Below are 16,958 nucleotides of genomic sequence, written 5' to 3' on the forward strand. Positions count from 1 at the left end.
AGCTGTCAACACACACATGCACATGTGAGTAAAGAATGCTTGAGACCCAAGGATGCATTTTTATTTTATATTAATTTTGGCAGTTCTGGAGAGTAGGGAGAGTCATCATCATTTAAGACTTCATGCTGTCATCTAAATACTCCATACAAATACAGTTGATAAATGAAAATACAGATTTTAGCACGCATATTGTTGAAATTCATGTTGAGAACAGGTAAACCACGACAAGCAGCACATCTTATCCCAGCATAAAACAGCATTTTGCAGTTTCACACCACAGACAGATCAAAAGCAATAAACAGTGAGTTCTGCAAGCCAAGCTATTCCTAGTTTGGAAACACCACTTTACCATCAAGTAATTCATTGCCAAACAGCATGGCCACTGCCACCCCTTTCAAATTTCATTGAATTTTGTCCACATAACAAGAGCAGAATTTGATTCTTCTATTGGAGAGTAGTCCAGCTGGTGCTCTGGTGATGAACACTCTGAATGCTGAGCTACTGAACTCTGTTAACAAAACAGCAGGTTGTGTTTATAATTACTACCAACCAGGAAAGAAAAAGACTCTGTCACAGACAGAGGTGGATTGAGCTGAGCAGCAATAAATATCAAATCTAGCAAATTACAGAATGTAATATAAATGGAGAAGGCAAATGTAACAAAATGAAAATCAGCAACATCAAAGACTACCATTCATTAGTAAAACTCTGAGATATGTAATGATGGAGCATTATTTAATACTTTGCTTTTATTTATTTATTTACAAGGTCTCCAAACTGAAATTTGAATGACTTGCTGTATAAAACATGCCATGAAGCTGAGCTAAAGTTTCCTTCACAGTGAATGGTGATATAGTCATTAAAATTCAGCATGTGATCCACCAAATCAAATGCTGAGGTCTAATTTTGGACAGGATAAATGATGGTCATGTTTAGGAGAGCTCCTGTGGGTCCAATGGCCCAAATGGTAATTGCACACTGCTCTACCTGAATGATCCTGGATGAGACACTGGGAGCACAGAGGGAGCGTGCCACAGTCACTGGGAAAGAAGGATGCACCAGGATGGCTCTTTCCAAAGAGTCAGTGAGAGAGAACTGGACTAGGACTGAGCTGTGTCTCACATTCCTCTTGAGTTCTGCTGTTGTGTGCATCAGGAGCAGTCCAGGATCTGAGCTGCACAAAACCAGGTTTCAGTGCTGTTAAACCCTTCTTGGTTCCATCTCTGTGACTAAGGATCTGATCCTTGCTTTGTGAAAAAGCATCTGCATACATGGAAGACAGGGTAGATTTGCAATGAGCATGCTGAAGAACATCATCAGGGCAGGAATCTCTTTGGTATGACAGGGTAACCTTACTGCCCCTCAAAGTCCTGTTATGCTACCTAAATTGGATCTGTACAGAACAATTATACAAAAAGGATCATTCTTCCTGAATGTAGCAAAGTTGTGACTTTACTCTGAAACAACTCTGTCAGGGCAGCAGTCTCAAATGCAGTTTATCAGCAACAACTCCTGTTTCTTCAGCTCTTAAAAGAAGTGATCAGAGTTCATTTTTCAAAGTTTGGCAGGAAAATTATCTTCTAATTTCATCTCTGGAGTGCCCATACCTGGAAAATCCTTCTGTAACTTGAGCTCACTGGTAGACTGAGTCAGAGCCTTGGCATTTATTTTTAATGCTTTCAGCTGCATCCTGTTATCGCTATCTTCACCATCAGAGGTGGGACTTATTTCTTGAATTTCCAAGAGGTCTCCAGTACTGAGAGTCTTCTCTATATTACTGGAACTCATTCCCAGGGCTCTTGGTGGAAGGGCTTCCTTCCTAGAGCTGATCTTCTGAAGTTTAGCAGGGAGCTTGTTCTTCTCTCCTGTAGTATCAGCACTGTCCAGTGGACAAACCTGTTCTCGTCTGTTTTTCTTATCAAAAGGACTATTCAAGAGAGATGACTGGGACAGGTTTTCTTCTTGCTCTTTAACACTGTAAGGAGGAGTGGGGACTTCAAACGTGGCGTGAAACTGAGAATAATCAACACGGAAAAAGCCATCTTCCAGTGACATTACTGGGAGGAACCTGTGACCCCAGAGGACTTCATCTTCTGTGTATGAGGTCCTGGCTTGGCACGTCATCCCTGTGGAAATGGACAAGAGCATGTGAGCAAGCAGACTGGCACATGGAACAAAAAATACATGACAAAGCTGACAGATAAAAATCAACTGCAGCCAGCAAGCCCACAATTTTACAGATTATAAAATGGGGCAATTGTTCCTAGACAATCTTCTGAGAGTCAATGGAGTGCCTCTAATTGACTGACTAAATTTTTATGTAAATATTGCAGACTTGCAATATAGTCAAAGCAAAATGTTAAATTAAAACAATAATATTAGCTTGTGTGCTGGTTTCAGCTGCGACAGAATTAATTTTCTTCACTGTGTCTAGTACTGGAAGCCTACAATTAGGTCATCCCAAAGCTTCCCTTTTCCAGGCTGAACAATCCCAATTTAGCCTTGAGAGAGGAAGTAATACTGTTTCTTGGGAGAAAGAACTACTGCTTGACAGAGGATCAGGTGTTGGGGGAGACAACATCAAATAAAAAACGTGATCTTACATTTCTTCTGTAGGCTGTGTTAGTTTTTCTCCAAACAGTATATCAAGACAAAAGCTGTACAGTGACTCTCTTGTGTTCAGACACAGGTGGGATTGTAAACTCACTGAAGATTTTGTTGCACTTAGTGCAAAATACATCATTGGTCCTATTTACATATAGTATACACATATGAACTCACAGCTAGAATGTGTTCTACCAAGCTGGGAAATCTGTTACCATCTCACCACAACGGCACTCACAACAATTTATACAAATATCCCAGGTGAGCAGAACTGTAAGGCTTCCTGTTGTGGTAGTCTCCAGAGGCAGAATTAGCAGGCAGTAAACCCAAATTCTGATTTGCTCTCTGGCTACTGCCACATGGATTGTCAAGTGTAAAATGTCTCCCTTTAAATATCCAGACAGGTAATTGCATTAAGGGAGGTTATAAATGCATGCTTATCTAAAATAAATGGTTCTGCTGCAGGGTAAGATGAGGTCTCTGCAGGGATCTAAAGATGCCATACTCAAAGTGAAAGAGCATTCTGCCCCAGTGCATTGTGTATTTGTTTAGGGCCAGCGAGTGGAGAGCAATCAGACAGAGATGACTGCACTCAGCTGCACCAAAGGGACCCCACTTTTCCAAGGCAGGAAAGAGGCAGCTGCTAATCTTGTAGAAAGGACAAACTCTCTCATTAATCAAAGTTTAACACTTCCTCAGAAGGAAGAATAAAATCAGAATGCTGATGACCACACAATGATTTGGACTTTAACAGTACTTATGGGTTGTTGATAAAGAGCTCTTTATATAACTGGAACCCATTTTCATGGGATTCATAAAAGAACTGAGTCCTCAAAACAAAAGGCCACAAAAACAGCTGTCATCTAGACAACACCTACTCAAATTTTAAAAAGAAACAAAACCCTTCTCATATTTGTCAATAATCACGTATGCCTACAATCTTTGTGACTACGAGGTCTGTATTTGGGCTGTAAAGCTGGATCTCTTATTCTGAATTCAATTCAGTGCAAGCTAAGCTGAAATTAATTTTGCAGCACTGGCAACTTTTAAAGCTCAACTTTCTTTGAGAGTGGTGGTCCTTAAAACAGAAGCCTCCTAAGAGTGAGGAGCTGTTCCACAGAGTGGCAGGCTGTGTCTCACCAGCCACTTTGGGAATTGGCAACGCAGAGCCCTGGGGAAGGGAGGTCTCTCTTGGCTGGGGAGAGCCACTGAAGCTCTGCAGCATATGGCAGGATATGCTGGAGCATCCAGGACAAACAGCTGCCTTGCTAAAAATACCAGCACTGAAAACAAGGACTGAAAAATCAGAGTATGCAGATGATTCTAAGTCTTACCGGTGGTCTCAACGATTCCTTCGAGGATGACAACTATTTCAAATTGCTCACTCCTCAGTGATCTTTGTGAAAGACAGAAAAAGGGACTCTCTGAGTTAATTTCATGGCAGATGGTTAAAGGGGAAACTAAAAACAGCTGGTCAGCTCCAGTTCCAAATCCAACATCCAGTTCACACTGGTCTAGTGGCAGAAATTCTCCCTCCGGTGTCTGTCTAGACTAAAGATAAAAAGATTATTTAGTAATCACTGTGTGAGGCCAAACATAAAATCAATGCAATAAAGTTTAAACCCGCCTCTTCCATGACATTATCAGCTACATGTATTAGCTCTGGGGGCTTCATAATGGAGATATAAGTAATGCTAAACATTGTGAGGCTGCCATGCAAGACCAATCTTATTATGCCAGTAGATCTCATCACTACCTACAAACTTTACTGTGACATATAAATATATATATATATACACTTACACACTTTGACCAAAATGTCATGTACCACACACTACATGTCTTGAAATTGATGTTCAACATGAATATCCTGTGGCAAAAGCTCCTATTAACAAGGCCAAAATCTGCAAGCTGTGCACATTTTATTCCGTTGTTTGAATTCATGTTCCATTATTTTTGGATGTTACTGACTTTTGTTTGGCAGACAGTGTGATGTACTAACTCAAAGGTAAACATAACAGTAATTCTACATCACATCTGGTAAGTGGCATTTTCACAAAACCACCTGAATTGATACTGATGATGCCACCATCCATTGCATGTACCACCTACTGCATATTGGCCTTAACAATGAACTTATTATTAAGCCAAGTGCCTCATTTTTCTTCCCATCATTTAATAGGTCCAATAAAGATACTGATTGGTAGCTTTCCTCCACCCCATAGGGTTCCCTCCAAATTTTCCTGGTATTCAAAGTCTAATTAAAATCTACATCAGTTCACTAGGCAGCTCCTCACCTTATTGCTTTGAAGGTCTCTGCTGGAAATTGCCCACCAAAATTAGAAGCTTTGCACAGCTGATATAAATGCTATTTAAAATCTTTCCTGCTTATTGCTTGATTAAAAAGAAGTTAACTCTTCAAGAAGATGACTACTGATTATAAATAAATAAAGTTATACTATCATAAATGAATAAATAAATAAATAGTTTTAATTGTGTTGCATTTGTATTGACAAATTACTGGTTCCACTGCTTGGAAACTTTGTTCATTGAGAGCAAGCAAAAGGCAGCAGTTTCGCCATTGACTTAGATATGAGTAGTGTTCTAAGAAAGTTTGTGTCTTTACAGAAAATCCCCAATCAAATAGTCTATCTTCATATTGTCTCCTGTCTTTAAAATGCTGACTTTATAACTGCGTGGTATTTATTGGAGATTGCATCCCCAGCTAGGCAGCAGCTGGAGTACAGCTCATTATTAAATAAAATCCGTGATTTCATCTATGTGCTACACATTTGTTCTGCCCCCAGGAAGAAACATTCTCCCCTGCACAGGAGGACAAGAGTCCATTTCTCCTTTACTAAAGATGACATCGAAAATATCCACTGATTTCATGTGAAAGCATTTTCACACATTATTTATGATTTGAAAGAAAAGAGAGATAAAAGCGATCAACACTACTGCTACATACCAGTCATGACAGTCTCTGTTCTATGCAAAGGTGGAACCAGCCTACTGCAAAAAGCTCTTTTCTCTTTTCCTGAGGCAAGCTGCAGAGCTGAGCTGCAGAGCTGAGTGCAGACTGTGGCACTGCTTTGCTTCCCTGGCTGCTGTTCTTGCACTGGGTGCACAAACTGATTGCCCAGGCATGATTTTTGCTCCAAGGCAACAAACCTGTATGAACCAACACCTAAATCTCAAATTGTCCTGAAGCTTCACCAAATCCATTTATCGAGATAAAAATGTGCACTTTTGCACAAACTGTTCCTGACTGACTTAAGAACTGTTTGATCTGCACCCCATTTTTCTTTGTGGAAGAGTCTTCAATCAAATCCATTCAATAGTAAACAAATCCAGTGAGGATGATTAGAGGTAACAGATCTGGGAGAAAGCAGAAGGTTGTGTTTGAGGTATTCAGTATCTTACATACAGGATTGATTTATGCAGGGCATGGAGGATTTTTTAAAGAAACTTATTTGTTAAATAAAAATAAGTTAACCTGAATGAAGAGAACTTAATAGCCCCAATAGCTTCAGCCTCCTAACCAGTGACCTTTGTTTTACATATACAGCTTTACTCAAAGGATCACAAAACAAGACAGAAGACTATAAAATACCAGGACTAAGTCTGGAAGGAGCACTTGTGATTCTTTATTTTCACCATCCACAAAACACAAGGACAAGTAAATTTTGCAGATTAATACATGTTGAACAAGGGCACAATTACTCAGAAATGCCCTAGCTTGCAATTTAAATGTGGTCAGAGATGGATAATCTAAAGGCCTCAAAGAATTTCTCTAAAGGTTAATTGCTTCACAGCTAAGGAAAAAAATAAAAAGAGGACTCCTGTGTCTTTAACTTTTCTGCCACTGGATCTTTGTTTCAGTTTTTATTACAAAGCAGACTTCCACTGTATCACCACTTAATCTTAGTGTCTGAACAAATACATCGTGCTCTTAAAATCTTCACTCTTATCCTTTATTAATTCTCTTTGCTTTTCTAAACCCTGTTTATGCATAAACATGGATATCTCCCTTTAACTGGACACGATGCAGTTTTATTATTATTAACCCTCTGTCACTTCACTCGTTAGAGAACTCACATGATTATGTTTTGTTATCCAGGTGGACTAATTAAGCACTGGAGCAGAAAAAGTGGGATTCAAAAGATGCAGCACCATCAAGCTTAATATTGTAGCATGTTGTAGAGAAATAGAAAAATCTCGCAAATGCTAAATTGATACATGTTCATTGCTCCTCCCCCACACTCAGACTATCAGCTTGTAAGAAGTGTTATTATATTTTATATTACCGGAATAATATGATTTTGTTACTTTGATATCACTGCTGAAGATTTGTGTGGCGTTTTTCTGTTGTGACACAACTTGAGCTCTACCACAGATAATTCCTGGGATCACTGTTACTCTTTATTTTAGTCTAGATGCCCCAAGCTGTGAATATAACCTGTGTGAGCTGGGCTTGTTGAGACCAGAGGAGAGGAGGATCTAAGAGAAACACTCCAAAACCCAAGAGGAACATGATCAAGAAGACAGAGCCAGGCTTTGCACAGAAGTGCCCGGCAGGAATGAGAGAAACAGGCATAAGGTGAAACAAAGGAACTTTGGATTGGATTGAAGAACATTTCCATCATGAGGACAGTTAAGCAGTGGAAAATCTTGCCCAGCAAGGCTGTGCAGATTTTTTTCTTAGAGGTTTCCAAACTCTCAAACTAGATATTAGAAAAAGCCCAGAGTAACCTGGTCTGATCTCCTAGCTCACCATATTTTACCAGAAGGTTGAGCCACAAACTTGCTGAAGTTCCTTCCGATCTAAACAATTCTATAATATTAAAACCCAGAATTTTTTGCACCTTCTGCCCTACTTATCAGCCTATTAAAATCACAATATAATGGGTCTTCTTACTTATTTCCAATGCCTGTCACCTGCCATCTACAAACTTTCTGTTACAATTTTGTTTGCTTTCAGCTCATTCAAAGCTGTTAGCAAGTACAGCCTAAAAATCAGGTGCCTGCTGGTTCTAAAAAGCTCATTGCCTCTGTGGCTATCATGCTTCACAACTGTATTTTTAAAGCTATTGTTAGCACGTGTTAAAAACAGGCTATGATGATTTTACATTCCCCAACTTTCTGAATCAAAATGCCCTATACCAACTGAAGCACTGTACAAATGACTTTACACACCAACACTATCATGTTTATCTATGACATACGTAGTCACATCAGGAGAAGGTACAAATATGTGACTGAGTTTTATAAAATCAAAACTGACTGCCATACTGGTGGCTGCTGCCTTAGGCACACCAGAAAGATCCAGGAATCAACAGGCAGAAAAATACAGTTCACTGTGACATTAAAAATCCAGGACCTGAAACTACACATTTTCAGCAGATAGTTCTAAAGAGTTTTTTTTTTTCTCCTTTTCTTGCCCCAGGATTTTGCTTTTTACAGCTGCTGTAGCACTCGGTGTAAACTAGAAAGACTTGGGTTTCTGGAAAAATTTTTGCTGAAACACACACAATTAATCTTGTAACTGTTTTCCAAACTCTCCACAACTCAGTCCAAAAAAGAGCCTCAGACTTCTGCATATCCCTTTGCCATGCTGCTGCACAGCTCCTGGACCCAAAGAAAAGCCAGCCCAGTGTGGCAGTGCCATTGTAGTCTACAGAATGTATCAGGGCTTGTTTCACACTGTCAGTAAATCCTGTTCAGACAAACTTAGGTGAGTGTACTTTAAAAGGTAAATCTTCAGAGCTCCATTGGTCTGAGCAAAATAGCACATTCACTACTAAATACATCTCCTAGCTCAAGTACAAAAATGTGTTTCCTCACATTCCTTCACTGTGACATTAGTACAAAAGAAAATTCTGGCTACCTGATCAAGTGCAGGAGAAGTGCAGCAAGATCAGCTGTTGGCAGCACTGCAAGGAAATAGAGACCAGAGCTCAAACCACAACAAGGATTTGCTGAAGACAGCAAGCAAATTCTGGCACATTCACCCTAAGTTTACAGGATGCACAAAGCTATTTCAAAGCAGCTGATGGGAATTCAAGGGTGATCTGAACAGCCTCCACTGGCTCCTAGAATGGTGTGTCCAGCTCAGTGACAAGGATTTACAGAAAGACATGGGAACTAATATCACACCTTTCAGTAAGGATTGAGGGGGCAGCTACTGCACTTTCAATTTTAAATCTTCTTCTGTCCATAGCTTGCGTTTGTCAAAGGTCGCAAAGCAGCTTGAAGACAACACATGGGCACGATAATCATACTAAAAAGAAATTAAGGATTGCTCACTGATTCATTGTCTGGCCTAGAAAACAGCTATCCTAAGATACAATGGTCATGCAGGTCCATCAAATGTCCTTCAGTTTTCCATCCCAGTCATCTGCACACCAGCATTGTCTAGCAACAGAATTGTCAGCAGAAAGGACATCAGGTTGTATATTCGGTGTCTTATTTCAAAAGAAAATCAGTTGCCATCTCTGTAAAAAAACAATGCGACCCCACTTTTATTCCACTTTGATCTGCAATCAATTTTGAATGATGGAATTAAATACTTTAGAGGAGATTTCTGCTAGAAAGCAACAAAAACCATGGTTCAGCTGGCTTTCCAATTCCTACAAAAATTGCTCCAGTGTAACTCCTTGCAGCTTGTTTCCATATATACATACACACAGAACTTCTTTTTAAATCTTAGTATATTCTCCATTTTAAGTGGTATTCTGCAGCATGAAAAATTAACAGCTCAGTTTAGCATTTGGCACAGAACAGAAGGAAAACAGCCTTTCATATTTACCACTGCCACGTCACCTACTGCTTCATGCTTGTTTATTCAGATTATCAAAAAGGCCAAAGAGAATTACCAGAGCACAGAACATTTACACAGTCAAATATGATATCCTGAAATTAATGTCATCACTGGAATCCAGCTTCTGACAGCCAAGGAGCTCTGGACAGAGCTCCTCACCAGGCATGCTCTCCTGACAAGTCGTAGGTGCTATGAGATGTTACATTGCTTAGTCTTTTTCAGTGTTTTTCTTCCATTCTGGTCCAACCCGATTTCTCTTCTGGATTTTGTGACTGCCAAACTCTTCTGTCCTGATTTTTTTTTTTTTGTTATGATCTCTGAATTCCAGTTTTCCTGCATTCTGAATTATACTGGCCATTGTCAGTGATTAATAAACAGATACTGGTGGCAATCAAAGGGTGTTTCCACTAAAGCATCTATACAAGCCATCTGAAATGTTGTGAGGTCACTCACTAGCTGGAATATCAGGATAAACGACTGCAAGTTAAAGCTCACCAGGTTTCCCCGAGAGGAAGAGGAGGTCAAGGTTGATCTTTATCCTAGTTTAATACCACCACAAATCAATTCTTTATTCCCAGCCATCATCTGCTAAGCAGCATGCCTTAGTACCCCTCCCTGCATCCTGACACATCCATCCACCCCGACCAAACTGGGTTTCTGCCAGCCTCCCAGTCCACTGAAACACCCCTGCGAGGTCCCTGAGAAGATTTTCCCCTAGGTCTGCCCGGCTCTTCCACGGCTCCTGCTGCCGACAGCTCCACCAAAACCTTACACAGTCCCGCACACCGCCCGGTCACATCCTCTCACCGCTCGCCAAAGGACAGCACGGCTGCCCCCGGGGCAGGCCAGAGCAGTCGGGGGCCACACAGGAGCAGTCCCAGGCGAGCTGCCCTCTGTGCCCTGCACCTGCTGCCCTCGTCACTCGCCGCACCCAGCGCCCTGTGCCACCCAGAGCCGCGGCCGGCCTCACCTTGATGAGCTTGCATCGGATCTGGGCAGACACCATGTGGCTGTTGCGGAGGTTGCCCACACGAAACATGAGGCAGAGCTTGGCATCCCGCTGCGAGATGACCGCGGCACGGCTGAACATGAGGGTCTCAGCTCGCTTCTTGGGCTGGGACATCTTGATGAACATGCAGCCGATGAGGAACGCATCGACAACGGAGCCCAGCAGCGACTGGAAGAGGAACAGCACGATGCCCTCGGGGCAGCGCTCCGTGATGTAGCGGTGCCCGTAGCCGATGGTGGCCTCGGTCTCGACGAAGAAGAGGAAGGCGGAGGGGAAGTTGTACACGTTGGCCACGCACGGGCTGTAAGTGTCACCGTGCGCCTGGTGCAGGTCACCGCGCAGGTACGCAATGCCCCACCACATGGAGGCCATCACCAGCCAGGCCACCGTGTAGGTCAGCAGGAAGATGAGCAGGTTCCAGCGCCACTTGAGGTCCACCAGCGTGGTGAAGAAGTCGGAGAGGTAGCGGCTGCTCTCTCCGCCCAGGTTCCCGTGCTGCACATTGCAGCGCCCGTTCTTGTCCACGAAGCGCTGCCGCTCTCTGCGGGCGCTGCATTGAGCGAGGCCCACGGCCTGGTACTCGTCCCCAAACTTCCTGCGCACGGCTGACATGCCGCCGGTGCCGAGGGGCTCCGCCGGGGACGCGGCGGGGCGGGAGGGCGAGCGCAGCCCGCTGTGTGCGCGCAGAAGCCGCAGGGTGCACCGCCAGCCCCCGGCACTCGGGCAGCACCGGGATGCCCGCGGAGCCGGAGCCGGAGCGGCGCCGCCAGCGCTGCCCGATCGTCGGCAGGGCTGGGGAAGGGCCCGAGCAGCCGCGGCCTGAGAGGGAAGACACGGCAGCAGGACCGCACTGCCGGCAGGGAGAACCAGGCTGGGCTGGGCGGGGAGAGAGGGGCTGGGCTGAGGAGAACCGGGCTGGGCTGGGCGGGGAGAGCGGGGCTGGGCTGAGGAGAACCGGGCTGGGCTGGGCGGGGAGAGCGGGGCTGGGCTGAGGAGAACCGGGCTGGGCTGGGCTGGGGGGAGCGGGCCTGGGGCGGGTCCAGCCGGGAGTGTCCGGGCGGGTCCAGCCGGGCCTGGGGCGGGTCCAGCCGGGAGTGTCCGGGCGGGTCCAGCCGGGCCTGGGGCGGGTCCAGCCGGGCCTGGGGCGGGTCCAGCCGGGCCTGGGGCGGGTCCAGCCGGGCCTGGGGCGGGTCCAGCCGGGCCTGGGGCGGGTCCAGCCGGGCCTGGGGCGGGTCCAGCCGGGGGTGTCCGGGCGGGTCCAGCCGGGGGTGTCCGGGCGGGTCCAGCCGGGCCTGGGGCGGGTCCAGCCGGGCCTGGGGCGGGTCCAGCCGGGAGTGTCCGGGCGGGTCCAGCCGGGCCTGGGGCGGGTCCAGCCGGGAGTGTCCGGGCGGGTCCAGCCGGGCCTGGGGCGGGTCCAGCCGGGAGTGTCCGGGCGGGTCCAGCCGGGCCTGGGGCGGGTCCAGCCGGGCCTGGGGCGGGTCCAGCCGGGCCTGGGGCGGGTCCAGCCGGGGGTGTCCGGCCGAGCTCCGCGGGTTCCGGCGGTCAGGGGGGCGGCCCGGAGGGGGCAGAGCGGCGGGTCGGGGGCTGGGTTCTGGCAGGTTTTTGCTGCCAGCCGTGTGCCATCAGCGCCTCGTTCCGCCTCGGGGGCCGCGCCCGGCTCGGCTCACCCCAAGGCCCGGTGCCCAGCTCGGCTGCCGTGGGTGACGGTGACAATGAGCGCGGCACCGAGCCCTCCGCTGGGAGGAGGAATTTGAAGGGGAAATCGTGAGGTAGGTCATCTCTTACACAAAGAAATTCAAAGATGCTAATATTTAGAGTCCGCATTTTAAGTAAAATAAGTGCTCCAAGTAAGCCATAGCCTTTACCATAGTAAAGCCTGGTCCATCGGATTTACACTGTAATTGTGTCCGTGTATTCCTGCTTAACACAGACAAGCTGTTCCAAAGACCCTTCCCCAGAAGCTTAAGCGACTACAGTGCAGCTCTCCTGTTTTTGGTGGACTTATTAAATCGGCAGTGTTAAACTTTAAAGGCATTACAAGCCCAAAAATAGGGCTATGCTGCTGATTTCCCCCTCCACAGCATTTATTATTTTTAATGTCTCTCAAAAGTAAGTAGTATTTTAATTCTCAGCTGTAGCTGAACAGTATTATCACGAGGTCAGTCATTTCAACTCCTGATATTAAGCAGAGCGTTGTCATTACAAAACTGTAGCCTGCAGTTACTGAGATCTTAGAAGATGAGTTTGCAATAGATGGCAACTATGTTTTGCTTCAGTCCTAGATTGGGAACTGAACAAAGTATTAATTTCTCTGAAGTTTAATTTCAGTATTTTCACCAAATGCTAAAGCATAAACAAGCATTTTTAAATACTTGAAAATTTTAAATTGAGAAGGTAATATTTTGGCATTTATTTGCTGTCAGTGGCATAAATCTCAGTTGAACAGAGGCTCCTTTCAGACAAGCTGAACAAAGTTGATGGCGTTTACCAAGAGATTAAGGGTTATATTCATAAAGGCCATGGGTACCAAAGCTAAAACTTTAAACCCTTGCATAGCTCCCTGCCCACAGTGGAGGTTCTCCTGGTTTTGAGGAATGCTCTTGCATTTTGCCTTGCTCTCTGTACTGCAGTCTGCACTTTCTGTGGCCACTCAAACCTGCTGGCACAGAGTCAGTTTTACACAGAAAGGAAGATGGAACAGGAGTGCTGTGTTTCTTCCATGAACTCAGCCAGAGCAGAACTGTACTGTTTGAATTCCTGTCAAATCTTCAGCTTGCTAGAGAAGTATGTGGATCAGCAAAATGCCTATTTGCCCTGTACAAATGTAGCCCACCTTAGCAAATCCAAACTTTAATATGCTCAGTAGGAATTCCTGCCCTTACAGGTAGCAATATTACTGAGGTCTGCAGTGGTGAAGCTGTATTTCAAAACAGCAGAAGATCTGCTGCAAACAAGTTGCTGATTTGTGTCTCAAGCATTAGCAAGGATAGTTTGTACCTAAGAGTTCCAGTTGGTAGTTTTCATTTGTCAAAAAAACCTACAGAATTTTTTTATGTTACAACCTACTTCACAAGCAGGGAGAAACTTCAAGTCTTTCCAGGCTAGAGTAGATATAAAAATAAAATACAAATAAATTATTCTACAAATAAAAAAATAAAATAAAATTTTCTACAAATGACTGTTCAGAAACAAGATAACCCTGACTGCATTTTCCAAATAATCTTTATTTTTGAACATATTTTGGTGACACTCATAATGCTGTGATTCAGCTGGAAACTGAGCACCACACAGCTGCAGGCTCCACCCTGGTAGAATGGGGAGGAAAGTCAGATATAAAACTTGTATGTTAAGAACAGGTTAATAATTGAAACTAAGTAAAATACTATACTAATAGTTGAGAATGATGATAGTGGTAGTAAAACCCAGGGTACAAAAACCCAAGTGATGCACAATACAATTCACACCACCTGCCTACGGATGGCAGACCCTGTCCCTGAACTCCTGTCACTGCCCCTTTCAGCTAGCTCCCATAATTTGTGTACAAAATGTGATGTTCTGTGGTGTGGGACATCCTTTGGCCAGTTCGGGTCACCTGTTCTGGCTGTTCTCCCACTCAGCTTTTGTGTGCACCTCCTCACTGGCAGAGAATGAGACACAAGAAAATCCTTGATTTAGGATAAACATTGCTTAGCAACAACCAAAACCATCAGTGTGTTATCAGCATTGTTCTCATACTGAGTCCAAAACACAGCCCTGTGCCAGCTACTAAATTAACTCTATCCCAGCCAAAACCAGGACACCTGGGAAAAGACCTTATCCATAACTAAAGTGGTATGTTGGAGGTAAATTTGACAGTATTTCAATATGACTCAGCTGAGCTGCTGCTGGAAATAGCAACATAGCCACTAGAATCCTCTCCTCTCCTCTCCTCTCCTCTCCTCTCCTCTCCTCTCCTCTCCTCTCCTCTCCTCTCCTCTCCTCTCCTCTCCTCTCCTCTCCTCTCCTCTCCTCTCCTCTCCTCTCCTCTCCTTTCCTCTCCTCTCCTCTCCTCTCCTCTCGCCTAATGCCAGAGTTGGAAAACATAATCATAAGGTTCAGATATTTTTATCTCCTAGATTTTAGGCAGACTTTCTTTCAGAAACTGGATTTTTTCACTTCATTATTTTATTAAGAACAGACACAAGATATGCTTTTACCTGGGAAATATTTGTGTACTTTCTGCTTGCAAGGGTGGTTGTCATGAGAAAGAGCAGTCTCTGAAAGGGCAACACATTCACCAACAATATGTTATGTTCTCTGATAAGAAAACAGAGTTATTCTGCATGACTGACAAATACCAGTTTCAAGATGGTTTTAAAAATAACCCTCCAACTACAATGCAATGAAAATGGTCTACGTGCTACAGGTCTGCATTTACATTCCGTGATGCCATCAGAGTACAGGAGGGTAAGTTTAAATCTCTAAGTGCACAAAACTTGGTGTTAACGTCTTTGAAATGGGTCCTTATTGTCTGTACTGACTTTGGGCAGCAGGTTTGTTACCAGGCCCGACAATTTGACTTCAGACACAGGTAGGGGTCTGCACAAGGCTGAGTTTCTGAACTTCGGGGTGAAATGCCAGGTTCAGGGAGGGATATGTGGCAGGCAATTCGGGAAGGCTGCACCTTCCTGGTACCTCAGCACTGGGGAAAGGAAGAGGGCAACATGACGCCAGGAGTTTGGGATTAAAGGAGGCTGAACCCTCTGAAATCCCGAGAGCAAAAACCCCACGGGCGTGTGCCCCGCTGGACTCTCTCCCTTTATTCCAATAAAGCTGAAGGACTGCTCTGTCCCCTTTTTAGACATAAACCTCTGGCGCTTTAGACTTTCCTGACGGTCCCCAAGGGTGACTTCAATACGGGGCCTGTGCAGGCCGGGCCGAGGCAGCTCCCAGGCCCGGGAAAGCCGCGTGTGGAGCCGCCAGCTCTGGGACGAAATCCCGGGGCGGAGCTGGCCGGCGCTAACCCTGCCGAGGCGCTGACACCCCGATTTCACTGCGAACCGCGGCGCGATCCAGCCGCCCCGCACAGCCCCGGGGAGCGCGGCCGGCCGCGGCAGCCGAGGGGAGGGAGGCGGGGCAGGAGGCGGGCACAGAGCGGCTCTGAGGGCGCATGGGCGAGCTGCGCTGGAGCCTGCGGGAGCTCCGCGCCCGGCCGGGGCAGCTCCAGCACCGCAGGAGCCCAGCCCGGGCCGCTCCCGCAGGTAACGGCGGCGCGGGGCAGCGCTCGGCCCGGGCTGCACGGGCGGCGGGGCCGGCGCCATTTTGCGGTGCAGCGGGCCGGGCTCTGTGTCGCCTTCGAGGCGCGGCCCGGCGGGAGGGAGCCCGCGGCTCTGCCGGGTGTGCCGGGGGGGTAGCTCCGAGCTGAGGGCTCCGGGCCGTCCCCGGTTGATGTGGGTCCGGAGTGTGACTCGGGAACGGGTCAGACAGAGCCGTCTCGCTGCTGTGCGGCCGGTCCGGTCCGCAGCAGCCTGGGGCTGTGAGGAGGTCTGGGCCCGCAAGTATCGTCTCCGGCAGAGTCACCGGGAGCCGGGCTCGGTGGAGCTCGCACAAAGCTCTCTCCGGGGCGGGACAGCCGTGCCGGGGGTGCCGGTGCTCTCCGTGGGGCTCAGCGGGCCCCACATCCGAGGCTGCCCGGCTGAGCCCAGCGCGGCTGGGCCGGGAGCTGCCCCTGAGCGGGGGGCTCGGAGGGAGAGCCCGGCCCCGTGGTGCCCAGCAGGGAACCAGGTGCGGTTTTCTCCCTGGTTGGGTCACACACTTGAGTAGTGTCTTTTCCGCGCTACAGTAGGTACGGTACTCTGCGAAAGAGCTTCGCTCGGGTTTAGACAGAAGGAGAAATCCTGTGTGGCCATCAGCTATCGCCTATGGCTCCATGAGCATACTGATCATCTTCTGACCTAATCGCTAGGGCGAGGTAAAACGTTAAACTGCAGTTCCTTTCTGAAAACAGCTGCAGCTTTGCATGATACAATCCGGATTAAGAAGCTTTATATTGTCTTAGGCTGTGAACCACAATAGGTTTATTCAAGTTAAGTTGGATAAAATTCTGTGCCAGGTCATATTACGCTTCTGTTGTATCTCCTACTTTGACCCCATGGCGAGCATCGGTTCAGTTTATTTAGCCCTTGCCAAATATTAACAGCCCTTTTTCTAGGTGAAGAAGGTGCTTCAGGCATCCAGTCTTGGGAGCAGCTGGGCATGGATATGTGTGAAAAATGAATTAAGGTTTAGGTAGATATTTTTAAAGAGGAAAAGTATATTTGAGCCTATTGGTACTACAATGATGAGAAGACAGATTCATGGTTTTGAGACCCATCTTGCAAAATATCACATGCTGGGGCTGATTTTAATACCTCTGAGAGCCAGCCCTGGGTATGGAATGCCTTTGATTCTCTGGAGTGTTCATTCCAGGCAGTTCTGTGTAATGGGATTTTTACAGAGCATGGAAGATGCCTCTAGGGGAAGCGTCCATTTTGTTTGCTCTGCCTA

General features: G+C 46.3%; 1 protein-coding gene across 1 annotated transcript; it reads right to left on the minus strand.

Moving 5' to 3' along the window:
* Positions 1-1,554: 1,554 nt before the first annotated feature.
* On the minus strand, positions 1,555-11,045 carry LOC134053123 (G protein-activated inward rectifier potassium channel 1-like). Its single transcript, XM_062507963.1, has 3 exons — positions 10,395-11,045; positions 3,939-4,155; positions 1,555-2,126 (listed from the first exon to the last, which is right to left on the minus strand). Exons 1-3 carry the CDS (start codon positions 11,043-11,045, stop codon positions 1,555-1,557), a joined length of 1,440 nt encoding a protein of 479 aa, XP_062363947.1.
* Between the last annotated feature and the right edge of the window lie 5,913 nt (positions 11,046-16,958).

The sequence above is a fragment of the Cinclus cinclus genome, chromosome 24 (assembly GCF_963662255.1).
Source record: "Cinclus cinclus chromosome 24, bCinCin1.1, whole genome shotgun sequence".
In the NCBI taxonomy this organism is placed as follows: domain Eukaryota; kingdom Metazoa; phylum Chordata; class Aves; order Passeriformes; family Cinclidae; genus Cinclus; species Cinclus cinclus.